The sequence below is a fragment of the Hippoglossus hippoglossus genome, chromosome 23 (genome assembly GCF_009819705.1).
Source record: "Hippoglossus hippoglossus isolate fHipHip1 chromosome 23, fHipHip1.pri, whole genome shotgun sequence".
NCBI classification, from domain to species: Eukaryota; Metazoa; Chordata; class Actinopteri; order Pleuronectiformes; family Pleuronectidae; genus Hippoglossus; species Hippoglossus hippoglossus.
Window position 1 is genome coordinate 10,506,577 of NC_047173.1, and position 24,473 is coordinate 10,531,049.

The following is a 24,473-nucleotide window of genomic DNA, read 5'->3' on the forward strand; positions in this document are numbered from 1 at the left end:
CATACATTAAAAATAAAGCCGACATGATTTTTTTTGCCCATTTCTGCTGCAAACCTCTAACTCTAATGTTATGTCTGGAAATGTAGTGCAATACGTTTTGCTGTGTGACCCGGGGAAAGCAATGAGATTACATCAGTGAAGGCCATTCCAGGGTTTTCACACAGCTTATATTTCATAGCTTTGTAAGTGGATGATTGTAGAGTATTGACATGGCGAATGTTTTTGCTCCTGTATTGATTTGCTGAAACCATCTTCTCCCCATTACATCTTTGTCTCTCTCTCTCTCTCTCTCTTTCTCTTTCTGTGTCTTCACCTCTTTCTTTGTCCTTTTCTCTCTAGGAGCAGTACGAGTTAGTTCACAGAGCGATCTCTCAGCTCTTTCAGAAACAAGTGCTGCTACTGGAGGGTTCCACCAGCACGCAGATACACGATGGCATGGTACGGCACACACACATTGTGCATACTGTGAATATAGACAGGATGTCGCTGAGTAACACGCTGGTAGTGGGGGCAAAAAACACAAATAATTAGTCACGGGGGAGGCAAAGAGTAGGAGGAATAGAGGAGAGCAGGAGAGGCCTTCAGAAAACTTTACACTGACAGAGAGAAGGCAAGTTACAGAGAGAACTCTCCTCAGAGGGCTGTACACTGTTGGACCTTTCAAAAGAGCTAGAAAAAAGCCTTGCTCTGCCAGTCACCACTGCCCTCAACTTTCATTTACTTCACACTGTCCTTCGTTTCCCCAAAACACATGCACTATGCATGAGGTGTCCTTAGCTGCCCCGGTTCCTCCTCCCATTACAGTAGAGTTAAGAAATAAGAAGAATAAATTAAAAGGTGCTGAAACCTTTTCATCCTCTGTGGCTCATCCTAACTTTAAAGGAGACATATTCCGGTTCATGATTTTAATTAGGTTTTTACTTAAAAGGGTTTACATGCCCTTGCTTACTTGGTAATGTTCGACTAGGAGCCGAGGGTGCATTATGTTAATGAGACATCGTGACGTCGAATAACACACGTGATTCCCTGAAAGTATCAGCTGGACTTCTGACGTGGCATTTCAGGAGCTTCAGTTTATCAAGAAGCATCTAATGTAGATTAACTTAATAAATAAATGGCTTCTAGTAGTTGTCAGGCAGTGCACGTTAGTGTGTTTTGGAGGGAGTTGCTTTGATGAGAAGGCCGATGGGAGGGGGGAGGATTTATCGTTTTTTTAAAGTGCTTGCTTTTCCAGGATTACCAACCCTAGCTTTAAGAAAAAAGAAAACAGTGAGTTGTAGCATCTGGTCACAATATCCTGCTCATAACTGGAAAACAAGCTACACTTGCAGGCAGCTACTGGGAAAAGTAGTTAAACTAGTAGCACCACATTTCCCCCCAACACTGTTCTGTGGCTATGTGAAAATAAATGACAGAAAGCCAGAGGAAGGAGACATAATCGAAGCTGTCTGACAAACCTAAAGACGAGAGAGGACAAATTAGGACTATGAAAGAGAGCATTGGCAGCAATCCTGCAGCTGACTTCCTGCTTAGGAAGCTCTGATGACATCACCCCTGTCCCATAATGCACTTTCAGTCTGAGAATAGACACGCATCCGTTGGGAAAGGGGGGCCCTCGCAAAACACAGTCACATGAATACACAGAGCCCCGTTTACATGAGAAAAGACTCTAAAATGAAATCCTAACATATCTTTCCGTCAGTTCACTTTACTGTTGTGTAGTAGACTTTCAGAGACTAAACTACTTGTTTATTTGTTAAAAGTAGGTGTGACACTTATGCAGGAAGGCGACAACTCCTGTACAAGTTTGTTGCTACTGATTATAACCATGTCATTATCTCACAAAGTCCAACAAACACACACAGACACACACATGGTTTGTATAATATTACCGGTGTGCTGGACTGACTCAGTCCACACACAGATTGACTCATGTCCAGTCAGCCACTGTCAGCACCTAAAACACCCACATTAGTGCACTCAGTGGCAGTGTGAACAATAAGCCTACACATACACACAACCCACACACGTTTCTCTGCTCACTCGCAGCCGCCATTGTTTGCCAGAAGGATTCCTATCAAATTCAATTCTCACAATACACACTGACCTACGGATGCGGCCAAACGAGATGTAATCAGATCTTTAGCCGTGTGAGCTCGACTTAGTTCCTGAGCAGACTTTATTTGTACCGACGTGCAGAGCTGCAGTGGCCTGATTTGCGCCTCTGTTATGAGTTTGAAGTTGTCCCGTAATACTCTCATTATCAGAGTGGAGACAGAGTCAAGTTAATGAGTCACGGTGGCAGAGAAGGCAGGAGGACGAAGACCAGAGCAGAGAGGAAGGAGGGCGATGTCAGGGGGAGGAAGAGGAGGGATTCTCTCACATCAGTTTTAATCCTTTGTGTGATTGTGTAGCAGTTCACTATCTGCTCCAGGAGTTAGAGGGAGTTATGAAAACACTCAAATTGACTCACGGGGTCTCCAAAAAGCTTCAAAATGTCAACCTGTCACTTAAATTCAGCAAAACTGCTAATTTATGTACAGAAGTCTTATAGAAGATTGGAAATTTTTTAAGCTAATACATTTTGTGGTAGACATTTGTGTATAATGTAAACACTCTCTAGGCCCAAGTTGGACTTAACTCACCCATTCCACTAAATAAGGAAACAAAATATATATTCTTTAGGAGTAAAGAAACAGTGGTTTAAGTGCTTAGGTAAAAATTTAAGTTCGAGTGAGTACAATACGTAGATAGAATAGATTTGATTTAGTAACTTTCCACCGCCGCCTAAAAGTCAGATGGCATTTTTGGATGATCAGTTGCAGGCAACGTCATGTTAATGGGAAAATAATAAAAGGCTAAACTGGTGCAGCTCTTAGCTCATAAAATGTGTGTTTTACAAGTGAGCACATAAAACTCATGTGTCTGGTGCAGACTGATTGATTGCTTTTACATCTCTTCAGATGGTGCTGAGCAGTGTAGCTGTCCTGGCATCTAGAATAAAAAAAAAATGAGTGGAAACTTAAGTTATGAATGATTTCTGAATATTCATTTTTGTTTTTGAATATTTCTTTGTATTTGTTCTCTGTCCATGTCAGGATGAGAGCAGTCCCGACAAGGTGAGCCAGCAGTCAGACGAGGAGAGATGGGACACGCCACCTCCCAAACCGCCCCGCATACGCAGGTGAGACGTGTTCAGTGTTTGGACAGTTTTGGATGAGACACTTTCTTAAAGACTTGCAGAATGAGTTTTATGGCAGCAGAAGAATAAACTGACCGGTTACTCATTCTCCACATGGGTGAATGAACAGACTTGCACAGAAGTGAGCAGTAGGTGTGAATCCACTGAACACAGTGGGTGTTGCATTTTCTCATACACGTCCTGGCTACAAACAAAATAACAGTTTGTGTGGAGCGCACAATGAAAACATATGAAATTGCAGAGGGCAACATTCTCACCTCAAACACACCAGAGCTTTCTGACACACAAGCTGCCCGTCAGCCCACAGATACAGCCGGCCTCCACTTCACTGAAGTTAACTTGTGTTTGGCTGTTAACAGCTGCCGTGGCCTGAGGAGCAGCTGTATTTATAGACCTTTTTGCAACACTTTGCAATACTCTGCAACACCACATAGTGTTGAACGCATCGTAACCCCGGGCTAGTTGAAGTATAACTGCTCCATCTTTCATCTCCCCCTCTCTTTGAGAACAAATAGACTTTTACACACACGCAGGCGTATTATTTCAAACACAAACACTCACTTTATCTGTAATGTGTAAACACACATAGCTGCCTTCTCTCTTTTTAACTATAAATCTTTCTTTGGCAAATTTCCCCCTGCCTTGTTTCTTTCTAAGTCCTTCTTCTTGTTCCTCTTCTTCTCTCCGCTCCCATCCCTCCTCGTCTTCTCTTTAATTTTGTTATATGTGCCCAGCAGGGGTTGTACTTCATCTTAACCCCCTCGTTCCCTCCTCGTATGATTTATCTAGCAGAGTTGCTGCCTCGATCCCTTGTTAATGAGGCGATACACAACTTTTTAAACAACCCTTGTGGATGCCGTTGTGGTACTGTTGTCTCAGTGTTGCCGCTTTAATGTCAGAGAGGACATCTTGTTGCCAGGAGTTTTGGCAGCATTTTGTGTGCGTGTGCTTTTTACATCATTTGGATAGTGCAAAAGGTTTTAAAATGAGAATTAAGTGAGTTTGATGACATATCACGATTTTAAGCTTAAATTTCGTTGGATTTCCTGGCAGATGCGTATGTCACACATGATGAGTTCACGAACCATCGGGAAGTTGAAAATCCAACGACTGCTCCTGTTTTTTACAGCTTCTGTATTTTTGGTGATATTTTTTAAACGCTTTATGCTTATCCATGTGCTTTAATTTCTTTATTTATTCGTATTCTTTGTTCTGAATCAGTCTTCAGTTTACTTTGATTAAGAAGTCTGAACATTCCTAGCACATCCGCAGTAAAAATCTGCGACTTAAGAATAATTTATCGGAGCAACGTTACCCTTGATGAATTTTAAAATGTTCTTGCTCCTGGTTTGCGTTTGTTTACTGTTCCCGCCGGTTGACGGGGAAAGCTAATATTTTTCAGAGCTCCTACTTTTGGGAAGTAGCTGCAAGAGATGTTTGCTCTGAAAAAGTTTCTTTCCTGTTCTAAGGAAAACATACAAAGTTGAGCTGGGAACTGCTGCCAAAATAGGAAGCGTTCTTGGAAGTGGGGCAGAGCCTGAGGCCGTGTGAGGAATATCTCTCTCTCTCTCTCTCTCTCTCTGTCTCTCTGTCTCTCTGTCTCTGTCTCTCTCTCTCCCTCTTTGACCTCACTCTGTGTCACAGTATGTGTCCTTTTTATTTTGCCCATTTCCTAAAGAAATATTGTCAAGAATTATTTTGAGCCTGAGAGTATTTTAGTGAGGGTAAGAGCTGTTTTTAGTAACAGTCCAAATTCTGCCGGCCACACTCCCCCTGGGTCTCTTCATGGGGGATTTTTTTGTGTGTGTTTTAAGATGGACGGAGAGAAAATCATTTCAACATTTTTGTCTGAACCTAGCCAAAACCAGTTGAGTCCTGATGGTCTCGGGTCGGGTATCCACACTCGGAACCTGAAACCAGTACATGTACATGTCTCTAAGCTCAGTCCTCTTCCAGCACAACCCATCTCCTGTGAATGCATTCAAGTCCCACAGTAAAGGACCTCTGATTAATAAATACAGCATCCCCCCTCTGGAGTATATATGTGGAGGGCAGAGTACACTTGTCCATTGTTTGTGTGTGTGCGCGTTTGTGCATTTTTAAAAATTATTTATTTAGGAGTGTGGGTGTTGTTATTACATAAATTTAAAGTTCTTATGAAGGCATGTGTCCATGTCTGTTTATGTGTAGGAGTTTAGGTTGCATGTGTGTGGATAATGTGTGTGCCTGTGTTTTTGTTCATTCTTAAGTGTGTCACCAGCACCAAAACACCAGGGAGGGTTGTAGTGTTTTTATGCTTTAGGGCAGAAGGAGAAGAACAGAGGCTCATGGTGAGTTTTGTTGTTTCCAGCTCTTTGAAGTGTTTTTATAATAGTTAAAGATTCTTAGAGAAGTTTTCCTTTAAACACAGAAGCTTTTAACAGCTTCAAGGGGGAAAAAATTAATGATTCAAACTGCAGAAATATTTGACGCTATTTACGACCAGAGAAGCAATAAATATAAACTTTTTACGGCCTTGAAAAAGATTTAAAGTGAACTTTTTGGTTTTGGAACGTGTCAGAAGCTGAGGGAGTTTGTCTGATGCGATGTGAACAACAACCAGTCTCTTAAATTCTTGCGTTTTAAACTTTTGGTCAAAGTTGCCCTTGCATATTTGAAGTGATTTAAAATAGAAAATGAAGTCACAAGAGAAGGTGGATGATAAACAGCATTATCATGGCTCTGTCTATTTCATGAAAATGCCTACTTAGGCAGTGGAAAAAAAAGTACAATCTTAATAAGTACAGTTAGCATCAAGAACCATCAAGAAGTATAGGAATATAAATCTCCATAGTTTCAACTAAATTATCCAACAATCGTAATTATTAATTAATCTGCAATGTAACTATAGAACTGCTTATCAAAATATATTTACAACAGTTTTACAAATGACTCTGACAACCAGCTTCCCAATGAACTTCCATGTTATCAGTTATTTGAGTAAAAACAAAATGACTGAAACTGGTACAAAACCCAAAAGAGACGAAAGTGAGGTATTTTAATTACATATATTGTATTTTACTTGCAGTGTAAAACCAAATAAATGTATTTATTGTAAGTTGGTATTGGTATTTAGTCCATAATTTACTGGTGATGTTGCAGAATAGCAGACAAAAAAACTTTTAAGTGTTTGTCCCTTGTGGCCACTGATGATTTAATCTATTATCAGCACAATGTAAATCTGGGTTTGCTCATTTTCTACAGTTAAGCAAAATGTTTGGAAGCCGTTAAGGAAACTAATCATGGAAACCACTACTTCTACTTAATTCACTTCATGTAAACCCTCATATTACTTTCATACATATTTATACATTCCTTCATGCGTGTCTCGGTGCTGCAGTCGTCTCATGAGTGCCGTGCTTGTAACCTCTGTTTCCTCTCTGCCAGTCGATGCTGCTTATTTGTTTTGCTTCGGCTTATTAGTGTTTGCTCCTGTAACAGCTCAGCTCCCCCTTAGGAATCATTAAAGTTTCATCTTATCTCCTCTTAGAGGGATACTGGGCCTGAATAAACGCTGGTGCGTCTGAATGATTCATATCCCCATGGAAACAATCGGCACCGGTGGGAGTCGTCTGTGTTATTGTTAAATACGTCTTCTGCTGGCTCAGCCAATGAAGATGATATAGAGGAGGTTAAGCCTCCTGGGTAATGTATGTTTTCATTAAAGAAAAGTCCAAAGGAATAATGGGGTTCTCGTTTAAATAATGTTGTAATCAATGTCCCGTAAGAGACGCTGGAGGTTCTGCTGGATAGAAAAGATCTGCTTGAACTAGCTGGGCTAAAAACCTGACATCAGCAGAGGCTCTGATCTCCAGCAGCCATGACCTCTGACCTCCCAACTGAAAATTTTAACAACAGCTATTCATCTAAACACCCGCATGCTTTCTTTTTATAGATATACAGTGTGTTGTCTTTGACATTTCATTTAAATTCCCATCTATAATTGAGAATACAAAGTCATTAAAACTGCTTTTACTGGGGTTGTGGTCTAAACTTGGACTCTGTCTGCGTTCGAGCCTCTTGACCACACGCAACCAGCATTTTAAGTTACTAAAACTGAGAATTTTTACAAACGCCTTCCATGTGTAAAAAGGGATTGTTTGGAAAACAATGATGTAACAAACTCACTATTATTTTATGTAATGAGAATGCGCCAGAAAACCACAACAATGGCAGCTAAATACCTGTTGATTGGAGAATAAGCCCACTGAGGATTCTCACAATGTTCTCCACTTATATTTAATGGATCATTGATACAGATTTCATCACTGCGTATGTGTATGTGAGCATTGGTAGCTGTTTTTGTGTTCTCGTCTGGACAGGTCTTTTTTAAAAGGGAAGGAAAAATATCCATTGAAAAAAATATCTGCAGTAGTGTTGACAAGGCCTTTACAATGTCATCTAAGCCCTATATTGTTTATTTAATTATTCTATCTCCTTCTTCTTCTAAAAAAAATAATAAACAAAAATACACATCAGCCTTCTCACAAATGTCAATGAGATATAGATGTTCGGCAATGCTGAGGCTCTGACAGAATGACAACTTCTGAGTTCCACAAGTAAAGGAAATCCCCTGTGTTTCTTTTCTGCAACTTCTCTCTGTGTCTGACTTTCTCTGTCTGTCTTTGACACACACACACACACACACACACACACACACACACACACACACACACAGCATCATGTGCTGTCAGTCCTTTGTCGCCTCTTGCTTCAGTCATGCGCTCTTGATTTAGCACATCACCACATCCTTTCACTGTTTTTCCCCACTGTGTGTGAATATACAGTATTTGCATACATATTTGAAAGTGTATTCTGTGAAGTGGAACAATGTCTTAATGTATACGGTTCCATTGCCGTGTGGTTGGCTTTGTCACAACCTCAATATCCTGTAGTGTATGTAATCCACACGCCTACACTTTGTGGATCTATAGGTGGGTTTGTGAAGAGACTGTATGCCCTTCAAAATACACAGTACAGAACGTGTGGGAGATTTCTGTTAAATACGATAGAAATCCCACTTAATGATGATATCTGTGTTTATATAGTACTTCTCAAAAGGTAGTTATAGAGTGCTTAAAGAATTCACAGTCTGTTTTCAGTTCACTTCACATCAACATATCATGTCTACATTAAATACGGGCGAGAGCTGTGAGAACATGTAATTAGTCTGTAATATGTTGACATAATATGAGCGTGTTGCTACACTGTTTAAAATCCTGCCATCTAGTGGTGGAAAACTTGGCTTCACAGCATGAACGGAAACGTCCTTTTTAGTGTAATTCACGTATTTAATTCATGTATGAGATGAATTTAAGTTAATTTCATCATCTTTGCTTCATCATCTCATCATTAGATGGAGATTAATTTAAATGTGACCAGGATGATGAAATTACATTTTTCATCGTTTTCATTTTCAAAGTGCTATATTTCTAAACTTTTACGACACCTTTAAACAAACGGTTTTATCTAAAACAAACGGTTTGGATTTGAACTTCATTATTTACACAACTTGCTCCTGCTGCAGTTCGATCTCTGTGGAATTGAGATGTCTTATTGAAAAGCTTCAAAAGCCAGAATGGGTAATAACCTTTCAGTGAAAACCTTCAGCTTTAACTGACCTCTCTTCTCTTCTTCTATCTCCGTTTAGTTCCCAGGCAGAAGGCGACGTGAAGGAGGAGATTCTCCAGCCCCCGGAGCCTCACCCCGTACCCCCCATCCTGACCCCCTCTCCCCCCTCAGCCTTCCCCACCGTCACCAACGTACGGCAGGACAACGACCGATACCACCCCAAACCTCTCATACACGTCCTGGCTACCACAAAGCAAAATGCGACACAGGTGAGCTCATCAATACGATAGAAATACTGTGTATTGAATCTATTGTGTTACTGCACAGTCACACATCTGTGTTTCTCTGGGGGGTTTATTTGGTGCATGGAATGTTTTTTCATCTGTGTGGGCATATGAATGTAAAGTATTCAGACCTGTAAAACCTCTTGTAGGTTTCACATTTCACAGATGCCTTCTTCAGAGGAACTTAGAGTGTTGAGAGATTTACACGTGCATCTGTCTTTTACTCTTAGTCGGGTCAGAGCACTAGGTGTCATCAAAAATAAAGAGAAAAAGATTTTCTTTAAAAAGATTCATTGATAGATATAGATGTATAGATGGATGGAGCGATATATGGATAGATAATAGAAAATATAGGCGAATAATAATATAAACAATTATAAAAATATTTATTTTGATTTGTGTGACAGTTAAATCTGTCATCACATGATATGTTGTTATATTGCTCAGCCTTAGATCAAATATTGATTGTAAACAACTTGTAAATGTTGCGATATTGCAGTTTTTTTTACCAGTACTGTAATATTACATACTTGACAGTATAATAAAACATGAGAATATATATTTCTCCATTTCTAAACTCCAATTCTTATTCTCATTTGCACAGTCAGGGTTGAACTTCAGTGAACTCTGACCTGGAAGTTCTCCAGAGCTGAGTGGACGTCCCTTCAAAAAAGTTACTTGAATTAATAGTCATGTAGGCTTTAATAGAAGTGTGACTGTACCTTTTTGCTCTTAGAACCTTTTCATGTATTTTGGGGTTGTGTTTGGGAGATGAAATATCTTCAATATGGTTTTACATATTATTTTCTATTTCCCTTCCTTTCAGAACAAAGGCGTGGACCAGCAGCAGAACCAGTCCGAGGCCAGTCCAAACAAACAGACCAGTCCCTCTGACCAGAAAGACCAAGATCTACAAAGTAAAAAACAGCAAACCCAGGTCTCAAATCTGGATCTCAACGACAACTACAACAACAAGTTGTCTTCAGCATCAACAAAATCCGATTCGGGCCAAAGCCAGACTCCCTCCTCCCCGCTCTCCCCTGCTGTTGAATGTGCCGGTGCTCCTCGAATCGAGAGGAAACTCAGCATCGAGATTAAAAAGGTGCCGTTGCAGGAAGGACCTCGCAGCTTTGACACTTCCTCCTCGATGGGAGTAGCAGGCAGCGGCTCAACCAACAGCGCGAGCATGCTGCAAAGAGGCCACGCCTTCAAAGCCCGCTCTGGCCAATCCCTGCTGACGTCGAGCTCCTCGCTGTCGGAAGACTCGGGCACGGAGGGATGCGCAGGCGGGGAGAGTCACGCCGACGGGGGCATCCTCGTCAGACCGAACCACCTTCCCGTGAAGAGCGGAGAGAAGGGGGAGGTCCCGGGAGGGGAGAGGGTGGAGTTGAAGGCGGGCCACACGCCGTGGTCTCAGGCCTGCAGCAGCCCGGAAAAACAGTTCCCAAAGACGTCCTCCTCTTCCTCCTCCTCAGACCGAGTCGCTCCCTCTTCCTCCTCCTCCTCCCACCTCTCCTCCTCCTCCTCTTCCTCCTCATCCACTCCCGTTAGGACTGCCCTGAGTTTCACCAACCCCCTGCACTCCGATAACTCGGACGAGGAGGGGGATGGAGAGATGTCTGGAGGAAAGGAGGGCTACCGCACTAATGTATCCATGGCGACGGCCACGGTAACTACATCCCATCACCACGGAGACCAGCCGCCAGTCAGGAAGGTGCTGCCAATGTCGATCGCAGGGCACAGCTCCCCATCACCCCCTGCAACCACAGCAAGTATGTCAATCAGCCGCTTTAATTGAATGAGTGTATCTAATTACTTCAGCTTTACTGACAGAATCGATTACCAAAGAAAACAACATATTATCGCTGAGGTTTGACAGATAAGCAGACATTTGGGTTCCCTTGTTTTCTCAGGTTTAGACAGAAGATGTCTGATTAATAAACTACAGCTTAGAAATAAGTTAAATTAACTCAGTAATTGTGGAGCACATACCTCCGCCAAAGCCCAACAGTCCCCTACAAATCAAACCGCAACAAATCTTTGGTGGAATTAACTCAACTGAATTAAAGTTAATCTTATTTCTAGGGAGTTTAGTCAAGTTTTCCTTTCAACTCTTAAGGCTCATTTATGCTGCGTGCGAAAAGAGACTCGTCACTGCCCACATACGTGTTTGCATCCTTATCGTTGTCATGGTTGTTAAGCGATACGTCCACTAGAGAGCAGCACCGAATTGAGAGATTATGAAAACAACAAACGCTTCGAAGATGGAGGAGGTTGATTTAATCTACCAAAAGCATCTGCGTTCTAAACAGCGTTGGTCCAACTTACCAACTTGCGCCAATGTTGACATTTCTTCATTGTTTCTTATGATTGACTCGCTTGAACTATTAGCTACACTGCCCCCCCATGATTTCCGATGTTTCTGCTCTGTTTCGTCTGTATTCATAAGCGTTCAGCAGACGTGCGCAAAAACAGACGAAATGACCACATAGTACGGACAGAAGGTTTCGTCCGTCTCCGCAAACGTATCAAACGTTGAGCATAAATGAGCCTTGAGCCTTGACAGCCTTGTATTTATCATCCACTCTCACATAAGCTCAGGGAAACCACACAGTGGAGTCATTTTCTGGGTCAGTAAGGACACAGAGGTCTTAGACAGACCACATGCTAACGACAAGTAGTTCCTGTCAACGCACACTGAGTTATACTGTTCTTACTGCTGAGGGCAAATCAGCGACTGGGAGAAAGAAACTAAACATGAGATCATGGAAGAAAGGAATGAAAAGAAAAGAAAACAACAAAACAGGGAGAGAGAAAAACAGAGTGAGAATTTCCAGTGAGTCTCATCTAAAGCATGACTGGATAACTAATTGGTTGGTTTGTGAGGAATGCTGCAAACGTTACCAGGCAAACATCTGTCAAAACAACTCTCTTTCTCTTTCAGCTTGTGTGTTTGTGTAAGTGGGTGAACTTGCAAACAGGAGAACAAATGAAAGATACCATGTTTTTTTATGTGTTTTTTCTTTTCAGTGCATTTGTGAGTGAGAACTGTGTGTGTGCATGTCGGATGGTGAAGGATCGACACTGCATGATACTGACAAAATATTCAAACACACACTTCTGTGCACGTTGGGTTGAGCAGAGCAGGGTCACACTCTGTATTGCTGCACGGTCACAATCGCAGTGGGTAAGGTTTGGATCTTCTGGGCTGCAGAGAACGATGCCCCTCTCTCTTCCTTGTCTGATTTCAAAATCTGGAGATTCTGAAATCGGATTCATGGTGTGATGTGGAGTGGATTGAACTGGACTTTGCATTTGAACGGTTCTGATCTGATCAGAAAAACTGCATTTTCTTTAGATATTGGGGTGAAGCCATGAGGAGGCATGATGTGGATCAGTCGATAAAATCTTGTCTAAATTCTACAATCTGTCTTGGAATCAGAAGAAACAACAGTCTCAGGCTTTATTTACGTCATGCCGAGATTGTTTAATCTAAATTAAAGCAACCAGGTTACTGATATCTTTATGAGGAGTAGTTTCAAGTTGCATGACAACATTTTGTCAACGACATAAGAGTATTAAAATAAAATGTGTAACACTTGTCAGGGGTCTTAAATGGAAGCTTACTTGACTTTATTTCCACCCTGTAATCCATTTTAAGATGCAGGACGTAAGTGCATATCTGAAAGCAGCTTAAAAGAAGCTAGTTTAATTTTGAGGCTGGAAAAAACTAATCAGAGAAACTAGTGAAAATCAAACTCTTACAATTTATACGGACATTTTGTTCATAGTATTACTCATTTACACCAAGGAACACAAACAGCCACGTGACAAACCTATAAGTTGTTTTAGGAGAGACACTGAGAAACTTTCTCATGTAAGTAAACTGTTTCTCTTCAATAAGGAAATTCAAATCTTGTTTTAGCCATTAAAATGTCTTTGATGACTTCCTACATTCCGCTCTCCTCAGGTCGTCCCACTATCTCAAACCAAATGCAGGAATGTTTGCCTCACAGGCCTGAAGTGGTCTGTCCTTCGGCCTGCTTGGCTTTTCTGGCTCATCATTTGTTTTGGTTTCCGATGGCGCTTCGTAATCGGTTATGAATAGCTAATGGCTGCTGTTTGATTTGTTGCAAGAATCTAATGACAATGCTTGTTGGTGAGTTGCACTGAGCTAATTGCTGCTTTGTGGTTGGTCGAGGGGAAAAGCTGGTGGCTGCTTGTTTTACTGGCTGCGCTGTCACTGAATCCATTCATGTTGCTTGTTTCATACTGTTTGGTGGATTTTAGACTCAGAGGCACAGAGCGCAACAGATGCTGGACTTCCCTAAAATGCTGCGGTACTTAATTTACTTTCCATCAGTTTATTTCACACACTAGTCAGGGCCCCAAACTGTGAAGAACCACCTCATTCTCAGCTGTGATGTTTACTCTGCTTCATGTGTTGAGAACTAATGCAGTGGGAGCGCCTTCTGCTGGAAAAACAGTGTAACAACATTTCAAAATTACCCCAAGCATCTTTTTCTACGAAATATTCTGTATATCTGAGAAATAAAAATTTAAATAATAATAAAATTTGCTCTATAAATTCAAAACAATGGAAGAACATAACAATAGGCAGCAATTGGAATCAAATACATAAAACATTACAAATATATATATAGATCAGATCATTTGTATTAAATTTATGAGAAAAACAACAATCATAGATATAAACATTAAAACCTATAAGCTGTGATTTCTTATCAGTGTAAGTAGCCTTTTAATAATCAATATTAAATTATGACCCGTAACTGATAATTAATCACTCTTCATTATTAAGAAGGATGTGACACTAATCCGGGCTGATCTCCTGTAATCTGATCATCAAACCTCTTCAGACACAGACTGGACAATGGTTTTCTAAAAAGCAGTATCATACTAGCTAGAGTATATACGACTCTTTAATATTCATGATATTTATGGTAAACAGAGGTGTGGTTGCCTCGTGATATTATTTTCTTTATTGCATTTAACTGGACTATTAGATGATGAGGAGACCAGTGAACCAGTAGAATCTCTTCCCTCTCCTCTTACTCTTTTAACGTGCTGCAGGAGCCGAACATGGAGGCAGTGGCCTGTGGGTATTCATCCCAAACAACATAGAAAAGCAATATTGCTCACAGAGATGGGGAATATGAAATAATGTTCAATGCGAAGAGGATATGAGGTCAGGTGAATGCAGGGAAATGTAATCACGACTGTCTGGAGCATAGTTAATGTTATTTTTAAAACATAACAAAGACGAATTGACAATTGAGTTACAAAGTGAACAAAAAAAAAACAAGTAAATCAAATATATTCCATAAGTGGTAAAATATTAAACATTAATATAATTTATTTTCTTTTTCAAATTTTATTATTGACTTACTACTTCATGCATGACATTTAATGTACTTACTATTATCAATTTTGAATAGTGAACAGTGAAGGTGCATGTGTAAAATAAATTAATAAGTTATTGTAAATATAACAAAATACAGGAGGAGGAATCGATGTGTTTTTAGCAACTGAGCTTTTGTCTTGTCTCTTGTCATTTCACTGCCGATCTCTTGTCTCTCCTCCTCGGTCAGCCAATAATGTTCTCATTTGACCTCTGACCTTTCATCCCAGACTGCTGGGACAGCGACGACTCCCCTCCCCCCCTCCCTGCGAGAACCCCCGAGTCCTTCATACTGGCCACAGGTGCGTTTGCATTGGTCGCAGGTGAATCTCAGGTGTGTGTTCCCAGCAGTGAGGACGCACTGGCTCGCCCCCTGGGTTCCGTGTTATTGATCAACTCCAAGAAATAATGATCCATCATAATGAAATTGATTAAGCTTTTTGTTTTTAATGCAAAAAGAATATCCACGTTGTCTGTTGTTGCTTTTTTTTTGCTGTCAGTGCTACGTACCAGCTAGAAAAACAGGAATATGTTTTTCTTTTTCCATTTTTATCTGGTCCTTTACAGTGTATGAACAAGTAGTCTCACTCATCCTCACTTTTAACAGACATAGGAACACACATGTATCAGGCCTCTGACGTCTCTGATATTTTAGGATGAAAATATGCAACCACATTACAGCAGGAGATTTAAAGTCGGTGTTTAACTTTAAACATGTTGCTTGTGTGAGAGGTTTTATCGGTTTTACAACACTGGAGGGCAGCATTACAGTTTTTCTCAGACCTGCAGTGGAGGTGTGTGTGTGTGTGTGTGTGTGTGTGTGAAGATTATGGTTTATGGCCTCTGGGGTGATTTTGAAAGATCATTGCTCTCACCTGTATTCACTGCCTCATTGTGTTTCAAAGAAAAAACAATTCTTGCATTTTTGAAGATGAAGCTTTGAGGCACTTTGAAGGCCAGAGTGGAGGTTGTTCTCTCTGCGATGTGAGCGATAGATGGAGGAATGTTTGGATTGAAGGCTGAGTGGTGAAGAAAAATGGAAAGGTACTGTGAAACAGAAGCCGTTTTCAGACATGAACTCCGGAAATGTCAGGACACTTGCGTCGGGACACTCTCCGGACTTTGCCTTTCACATATGACCGACGCAGCAGGAGATTCTCCAGGTAGGAAGTGTTCACACCAACAGGAAAATCTCCAGCGCATTCAGGCGAAGGGTGGCGCAGCGTGCAGGAGAATGGACTGGACCTGATGTATTAATTCCCTGTGGAAATAACGTGTTTTTGTCTAAACCATTATCATCAAAAACTCTCAAATCGTTTTCCAAGTTGGCATCGTCTTTGGTGTCTTCTACGTGTACTTCTACGACCTGAGATATTTGTATTCTTTTAGTTGTTTTTTTCCATTTCGCGTCTGTCGTGTGTTAGAAACATCATCAACACCAGATAATCTCTTGCTGTGTGCACTTGGACATTAGAATGTTCGGAGCAACTGAATTGGATATTTGCGTTCTCACACACAGCCCCTCTGGATAATCTCCTGAAATGATCCGGAGTTCAGTGCATGTCTGAAAGTAGCTATAGTGAGTTTGAAAGGAAACGTGTGTATGTGTGTGTGTGTTTGTGTCTCTCAACCTTTTGTCATCGCTTGCTTCTTTCTTCGTCTCACTCACTCATTCTCTTGCTCTCCGCCAGACCCTCTGGATGTGAGGACGTCGGCCTCGGCTGAATGGAGGGGCTCACCCACAGGTACGAACACACGCGTCACAACTGTCCATTACTGCCCGTTTATCTGCGTGTCGGCGCGTGTAGCGGCGCTTTATCTGCTCGCCAGTCCCTGTACGTTTGTCCTTGTTTGTGCTGCGTTTATGTGTTTGTCGTAGGTATAGTCAACAGAGCAGAGGCGGAGACAGGGCCTTCACTGTTTTACAAATTAGCCTGCGCACGATAAGACTGAAATAATTTGTCAAAAGGGCGGCTATAGGAGCGAGAGAGTGAGTAATGGCGAGAAAGAAAGATACGGAAAGTTGGGGGGAAAAATAGATAAAACATGTCTATAGAGGAGTGAAATGAAAAATGGGTGTATATGCTTATCCGTGCTACAAGGACTGTGCTGATGGTTACTGCCAATTTATTGCTTCAGTAGTTTCAGTGTGTGTTGTGAGACAGAGAGAGAATAATCCAAAAAGGAATAACTATAGGACTTGAATTCTGCAGTGATTTTCACTTGCTTGGAGTGTAACTCCATCTGAGCATTTATAAATCCGTGTAATTTATATATTCAGGTCATGCATCACTAAAACCATTACGCAACACCTCCTGAGCACATCCATCACTTGATATCCACACAGTGTTTCCACCCCATTAACCTGCGTGTGTGTCTGTTTGCCCGTGTGCAGACGTGTCAGACCGCGTTAAGAAGACATCTCCGGCTGACCCTGCATCTGCCACAGCCACAGACAGCAAGGCAGACTTGGGTGGGTAAGTCTGCTGTCGTCTCTCTTCTACATGTCCAGACATCTGGGCTTTTTACCTTTATTCTCTGTGACTGCAAGCTGCCGTCGGCCAGGTTTCCACTGTCAACCCTCTGGAGGAACCCGAGTATAATTTGCACAAGTAATGATTTTTCGGTCCGAGCCAAAACCCTTTGCTGACAAACACGGTTTCTATTAATGTCATAGTTGTTTTTTTTCTCGATGTGTGGCGTTGCTTTTGCTGATAGGAAATCTAGCCTACGGCCACATGTGCAGAAAATGTTTTGATCATTTTTGAGACCAGGCGAGAACTGAAGGCACATTTTTCTCCTGGGAAAGACATTTCTGGATGTATTTTATTCATTTCAGACCCGGCTAAGAACTTCCTCTCCTTTCAGGGTTCGGTAACCGCTGCATCCAGCCCAAAGGCCCTCGAGAACCCCCCCTGGAGTGGACATGATGGCCGTCTGCCCGTCCTCCCAACAGCGTCCTCGCCTGTCAGGAGACGGACTCTGCTGATCACACCTGGCTGGTCCAAAAAAAGTTGATAGATGCTACCCAGACAGACAGACAGACAGCACAGTGTTACATAGAAGTGCCTTCTGTGTGACTCTGTGCCAACAGCTTGTCGAGACTGAGCGCCTCCTCCTCCTCCTCCTCCTCCTCCTCCTCAGTCCTTTCCTCAAAGTGCCACTGTGCAGAGCAGAAGAACACTCACTGTTTAAGTGGCTTGTCCATTTTAGAACAAAGTCCACATTTTCCTGCTCAGCTTGCTGATGCTAGAGGTTTTGACTTCTCGACACGCTGACCTGGGATCAGTCTGGTTATTTCCCTGTTAATGGTTAAAGCATAATTCCTGTTTTTTATTTTATTTTGATGACTTGAGAGTAGATTAAGAAATGGTCTTGTTTTTTCTCTCTGAGCTGTTGACACATCATGAAGATTTGTCCATTCTTAAGATTAATGAAGAGGAGTGTAGGCGTAACCCTGATGTGTTAAAATGAAAAGTGTTCCCCTCAAATTATGAGGAAAAATACTTTGTTTTCATACCAAATGAGAAAAGTAACAGTTCTTGTCCTCAATCAGGAATTATCTTTAATCACAAAAGCTACTGTGGGAAGCTGATGCCTGAGGTGTGACTGGACTCCCAGGTGTCTGCTTCCTCCTACTGAATGAACAACAATCTTCAAAGCGACCCAAGATAATCTGTAACCCATGATGCAACCTTTTCTGTTGGGTATTTACAGGTTGCCAGGGTGCTCTCTCTCTCTCTCTCTTTCTCTTTATCTATATCTCCCCCTCTTTCTGTGTGCTGGTGCTACATTATACAGGATCATCATAGAAACGTAAAGATTAGAGCTGTCCTGCGTTAGCTGCAGTAGCGTCGGCTCTAGTCTCTCACATTTCTATGCTGTTTACCAGAGTAATGAGGCTGACGTGGTTTGGTCATTGAAGTCGACTGTTGAGCTTATTGGCTCTGGAATCCTGCTTTGTGGCTGTTGAATGACTTGTTGAGCATTTTGGGAAGTTTGGAGTCAGATGAAGACATTACAGCTGTAATCAGATTATTTTCCACCTGTTGTATCACCTCTACACCCCTGAGATTGATCCAGTGATATCGTAGCTGAAGCACTGGCTTAAGAATTTGTGCCCAGAAAATCTGACGGCCCTGTTTCCAGTCGCAGCCGGGTAATCATTACGTTATGAATGACCAAACACCTCGTCAGCCCCATGACTCTGGCTCTCACTGCTGGGACCATGAGCCTGCCTTACTCCGCCCCCCCCCCTCCCAGAGAAGACAGTCCTTCCTAATTTGGCTTTTCTATTAAGGTCATTTCTCTCTTTGTTGTTGTTTGGGCATCTCCTGGTCTTAACTTGGGACTCATATTTGCTGTTTTAAGTTTCTGTCGGCGCTTTTCTGTTCTCATTCTCGTCGTCCCGCCGGCGCAGCCCTCAGATGAGCGACCATGCACGTTTTCGCTTCAGCAGCCGGTTTACTCACAGTTGACCTCAGTGTTTGGAGCTGTGAATGTCACACATCATGTGAAACTCTTAATCAAAATGCAACCTGTTTGGTTTCTCATCTGACGGCCAAGTCGTTCTTCACCTGCTTCTGCATTCGTGAGACAATGATCCAATCAGACCTAAGCAGCAAGGGACCCAGGACTACTGTTTTCTCCAGATTTGAATTGAACTCTGCTAACTTCTCCTCCATTAGCTACCGTAACTATACAGTATATGCATTTTTTATAAAGATAAAGAACTGTACAGGGCAGTTTAGGTATATAATATTTCAGATTTTTGTTTTTGCTTAAATATTATTAACAGAAGATGTAAGAAAGTCAGTGCATGATGATGATGATGATGATTCCTCCCCTCTACACGATGTTTCCCTTCAAACTGTAAATTATTCTGCTGCCCTTTGGTTTTTCTCCTCTGTCAAATGTTTCAGGGTTGTTTTATTTTTTACTTTTATGTTCTAATTATATTCTTAAAAAGATTGATTTTTTTTTTGGTTTTTGTTTAAATCGGTTGGCAGGTGAAAAGCATAGACTGCCAGCTGGTCACATTCAAATAGCAACAACGGGCTCCTAATAAGATTGTAATAATAATATTAATGATGGCAATGATAATAATAATAATAATGGTCGTTTTTTTTTTGTAAATGGTATTTTAAAGTTATTTTTGTATACGCGGTTGTTTGTTGCATCACAAGTTCACTGCTCCTCATCCAAACCCCCGCTTCTCTCTTATCAAATAATCTCTCTGCCTCTCCCTCTTTTTCCTCTCCCTCTTTTTCCTCTTCACACGTTTTCAGTCGCTCATAGATCCTCTTGTTCTTCCCTCCCCAATTTCTCTCTTTCATCTTCCTCCTCTTCCATCCTCATTCATGCCTTTTTTACTTTTTGAAAGGCTGCCGTCTTCAACACATCTGCTCACTTTGGTAATGCATCTCTTAACTTGTCGGCGGTTCAAAAACAAAATACGCCCTTTGCTCGGTAACATGAGAGGAGGTTTTCTTTTTCACTTTATCCATCTATTCCTCAGCTTCCTTTTCTTTCCGTTTAACAATGTCTCTCTCCCCACGTCAGCCGCACACTCGCCTCGATCTCAGAAAAAGAGCCCACCTGTGCCTTTAAGAGAGAGCTCGCCCCTCCCCTCGTCCCCTCTCCTCCAATCATCGTTAGTGGCGTGAGCGTGACTGATATGATTCGCTGCTGCTTGCTCATTGCCTCCTGTGGGACTCTCATTCAGCCACGCCCCTTGTCCTCTTCCTGTCACACACACACACTTACTCCCAAAATGTTTGTATGTTGCAGAAATCAATCAGTAAAAATGAACGTCAAGTAATGATGCGCCTCTTTATTCTTTTTTCTTTGTACATAACAAGTGTGTGTGTGTGTGTGTGTGTGTGTGTGTGTGTGTGTGTGTGTGTGTGTGTGTGTGTGTGTGTGTGTGTGTGTGTGTGTGTGTGTGTGTGTGTGTGTGTGTGTGTGTGTGTGTGTGTGTGTGTGAAGAATGTATTTATATTGGACCAGTCAAGTGTTTAATAAATCACTCTGAATTGTCTCTGAAGCCACACGATTTAAAATAATTAAATCGCGTCTCCCACTGGCATCATCTGATAATGTCAATCACAAGTGACTTCAAGATTAACTTTTACGCAGCATCAGTTTGATATATACAGTGTGTGTGTGTGTGTGAAAGAGAGAGAGAGTGCGTGTATGGGGCATCACAGCAGGAGATCCTCTCACACCTGGAAGATCTGCCGACCCAAACATGGAGGCATGCATAATAGTTTGACAGTTACTTAATCATAGCAGGAGGTATAAACACACATTAGCTCAGTGTCCTACACACAGACCTTCAGGGTTTCACATTTGTATTCACTTTACATGACTTTACACTCAGGGAGGCACAGCAGGTGAACACGTGTACTGTAATTATTTGCTGGTGTTCACATGTAGCCAACGCTCATTTCAGATTAATCATACCCACACGCTCCATACAACATCTCCTGTGTAGCAGACGTGGTTAAGACGGCTTTGTCTTTGGTGTTAATCTGCACATAAACCTTATGACATTTACATGATCATTTATTGTTGGATAATCAGTCTGACAGAAGGAAACGTCATTTAAGGCTTAAAATCCTTTGGAAATTACGATTTACCACTCAAGACAAAAACTACTTTCTTGAACAGATAAAAAAAAGCCTTTGTACGACCACTTAAATCACAGGAGTCTGACTGGCTCCAGTTTAACGGTGTAAACTATTATTAATTTTACAAGGGGAGTGGTTCAAAGGCCAAATCACATAGACATTTCAAAGAAATAAAGTAGAAAGCCCAACAATTTACGACTAAGTTAACAGCTCCTGACTTGAACAACTGTTCCACAATAAAGGACAAAAAATGGCAAAAGTATGAAGAAATGCAGAAATAGATAATTAAATACATGAATAAATTAAAAGACTATTTCTATATTCCTAAATTTATTTATTTCTACAACTATAACTGATTTTATTTATTTTAATTGAACACTTGCAGATCGCATTAATCAAACACATGAATTACACTCTTTGCGTAACATACAAAAAGGAACCTGTGAAGCCTTCAGAGGATTTATATGTAACAGAGGACTAATGTTTATACTAAGGTTTAATATATACATCATGAAGCAGGAACCAGGGAGCCACTTATAGCCAAAGTGTTTTCTTTCCTTAACATGCTATAACTTTATCCTCTTTATTTTTACTCTATGCAGCAGTTTTCCTCTCAGTGGCACAGAATCAATGCACAGTCTGTGTCACACACACACACACACACACACACACACACACAGCGTCTAGTGTAAATTAAGCCAGCTTTCTACCTTAACTGGGTCACCTCAGTTTTCCCATGGAGCAGTTATGTAATGGTTTTATACATATAGCCAATCAGTGCGGAGTGTATGTATGTGTGCAGCAGGCTGTGCTGCCATCGGAAGGAAATGAAAACTGTATCAGCTGTTTTTTTAATGCCTGGAATAGAAAATACTTTCAACCAGATTGATTTTAGGGAAATTAGTTTTATACAGTAGCTGCTGGAAGGAGTCAAACTTGCACAATTTACACTCACACACTTCCTGGCTTTCTCCTGCTGCCACTCCACACACACACCGATATATCAGATTTCCTCTTCTGACTTGCATCAACTTGTCACTGTTTTTACAGCAAGTTGTAACTTAACCCCCCTAGTCCAGCCGCTAATCATATTTAGTATTCACGGTTGGCTGTCCACACACTGGCAGGCTTTGTACCGAGAGGTCCGCCCGTCACTCCGAGCGAAGAAAATGTTTTCATCTCAATAAATCAAAGTGTAAACAGCCCCGGAGGAGTCAAGACACTGTATAATGATGTGTTCTGTGTGTGAGAGAGTGATGAGCTCATCCAGTTGTGAGGATGAGATGAGCGAGGGCATGTTTACTGATGGGGACGTTTTCATTTCAATATAACACAGCACCACCAAACCTCTGCACACGTTCTGTGACTCATGTGAGGACACCTCGGAAGCACTGGAGCATTAATGGTCTCTCTGCACCGTGCTGGTGTCAAATCTAAAAGCTGGGGCCTCAAGATAAGATATGATAGATATTAATGCCAAAGGAAACTATTGTGCACCACAGTCGAGTGTGTTAATATAACACTGTGCATGATGATAATGGAAGAGATTTATGATATATGAAATAATATAAGTAATATTCCACATCATTTTAAGGGTAAATAACACATAATATTGAGTGGTAATATTCTACTTCACTAATGACTAATCTACCGTTTGTTGGTGTAAGATTATTTACAACACAATCTTTACACTTCCTACCTTTAGTTGGTGTAAGATTAATAATAACACAATGTTGACTAACTCTGTTTGAGGGGCCCCCTGGGAATATTTGCTCGGGGCCCCAATAAACTCTCAACTCGCCCCTGACTGAACCCCGCCTCTCGCTTTTCCCTCTCGACCTGTCAGTCACACCTTGGTCCCGCCCCTGGCCTGTCACTTACGCCGGAGCCCCGCCCCCCCGCCTGCTGGAAACAGCAGAGACGTTAGAGAGTAAACACGAGCCTCAAGATGGCTGACTCGCTGGGCTCCGCTCACCTCACCGGAGCCGCGGCTACTGCGGGGCTCGCCTCCGCCAAGAGCCCGCTCGTCAAGGCGGCTCCTGACCACCGCGCTCAGTCTGCCCGGGATTTCAACCCGCCACCGCCGCCGCCGCCGCCCAAGAAGCCCCGAGTCGAGGAGCGCAGCGTCAAGCCCAAGAAAGTCAGCAGGGACGCGGGAGTGGGAGGCAACGGTGGCGGCAGAGAGAAACTCCAGCAGCCCGGCAAGCAGCGGCAGAGTTCCGGCAGCAGCCCGGGGGAGTGGAGCGGCGGCGGCGGCAACAACCCTCCAGCACCTTCCACCGGCGGATCCCAAACACCCACAAACACGCACAAAGTGTTCAAACAGAGCGACTTCTTCCTCCATAAAGCGACGTCCTCCTCCTGCAGAGCCAAGAAGAGCAGCAGAGAGAAACAGCGGGAGAGGACGGAGACGGTTCTGAGAGGAGGCGCGGAGCAGCAGGAGGAGGAGGAGGAGGAGGAGGAGGAGGAGGAGAAACACAAAGTGATGGTGACCTCCAGACCCGCGACTAACGACAGCGACAACAACAACAACGACACCAGCAAACTGAGCCCCCTTTCTGCGGTGAAGAGGGAGAACGGAGAGGTCACGCTGCCGCCCAAAGGTAGGCCACCATCATGTGCTCGCTCTCACGGAGATGGTCCTCGCAGCCGGAGCTGGCTCACTAAGTTGTTTAGTTGTGTTTTATTGCGAGTGAGCGGGAGTTCTGCGCTTTTACACTCACTTGGCTCCGCACACTCGGGATTCGAACATGTGGCCCCGGAGAGCGCGCGGTTGTACGCCCCAGTAATTTGTCCTGGTTTCGGACCAGCTGCTGTTTTGTAATAACCCGGGCGGGTTATTACAAAACAGCAGCGTTCAGTGAAATAACAGAGAACACACGCAGATTAACAGAATCATATTCGATCTCCGTGGGGGGGGTGAAAGCCCGGGTTTGGTCGATGTCTCCGCGGGCTGTGTGAGCTCCTTCACCCGCTCGTGAACCCTCGAGCTCCGCGCCAGTGGCCGCGCGACCTGCTCGATACCAGCTGCTCTCGTGCTGCTGCTGCTGCGGAGGAGGAGGAACCCTTACGTTACGTGCTATTCATAAAACACCGCGCGCACGATCCCCTGTATGTAACGCATGTGTAATATATCCATACTAACGTGTTGACGACATCGGAACACACAGTTAAAGTTATTATTATATATGATTATTTCCTATTCTTCACAGTGGTGCACGCATTAAACCGCTGCTGCTGCTGCTGCTGTCATTACAACATGACAGCCGCCCGCCATTATAGTGTAAGTGTTGTTTTGGTGGAGCACCACGCCCCCCTCTGTA

General features: G+C 42.5%; 2 protein-coding genes across 11 annotated transcripts in view; both read left to right on the forward strand.

The window, feature by feature from the left end:
* ptpn12 (protein tyrosine phosphatase non-receptor type 12) overlaps nucleotides 1-20,340 on the forward strand; it is a 40,620-nt gene extending 20,280 nt beyond the window's left edge. Inside the window, exons 11-20 of one of the 10 annotated variants that reach the window (XM_034578328.1) lie at nucleotides 340-438; nucleotides 3,099-3,184; nucleotides 8,892-9,081; nucleotides 9,923-10,868; nucleotides 12,127-12,133; nucleotides 13,387-13,436; nucleotides 14,749-14,820; nucleotides 16,210-16,263; nucleotides 16,914-16,995; nucleotides 17,387-20,340. In XM_034578328.1, the coding sequence (XP_034434219.1) occupies nucleotides 340-438; nucleotides 3,099-3,184; nucleotides 8,892-9,081; nucleotides 9,923-10,868; nucleotides 12,127-12,133; nucleotides 13,387-13,436; nucleotides 14,749-14,820; nucleotides 16,210-16,263; nucleotides 16,914-16,995; nucleotides 17,387-17,396 (1,596 nt within the window). In that variant the 3' untranslated portion in view covers nucleotides 17,397-20,340. Of the gene's footprint in view, nucleotides 1-339; nucleotides 439-3,098; nucleotides 3,185-8,891; nucleotides 9,082-9,922; nucleotides 10,869-12,040; nucleotides 12,073-12,126; nucleotides 12,284-13,386; nucleotides 13,437-14,748; nucleotides 14,821-16,209; nucleotides 16,264-16,913; nucleotides 16,996-17,386 lie in introns of those variants that run through there. The other 9 variants (XM_034578327.1, XR_004613087.1, XR_004613086.1 and 6 more) reach the window with 9 other exon arrangements.
* Nucleotides 20,341-23,078: 2,738 nt separating this feature from the next.
* LOC117757670 (lysine-specific demethylase RSBN1L-like) overlaps nucleotides 23,079-24,473 on the forward strand; it is a 31,240-nt gene continuing 29,845 nt past the window's right edge. The window contains exon 1 of the mRNA XM_034579008.1: nucleotides 23,079-23,753. Within this exon, the coding sequence (XP_034434899.1) occupies nucleotides 23,099-23,753 (655 nt within the window). The 5' untranslated portion in view covers nucleotides 23,079-23,098. The remainder of the gene's footprint in view (nucleotides 23,754-24,473) is intronic.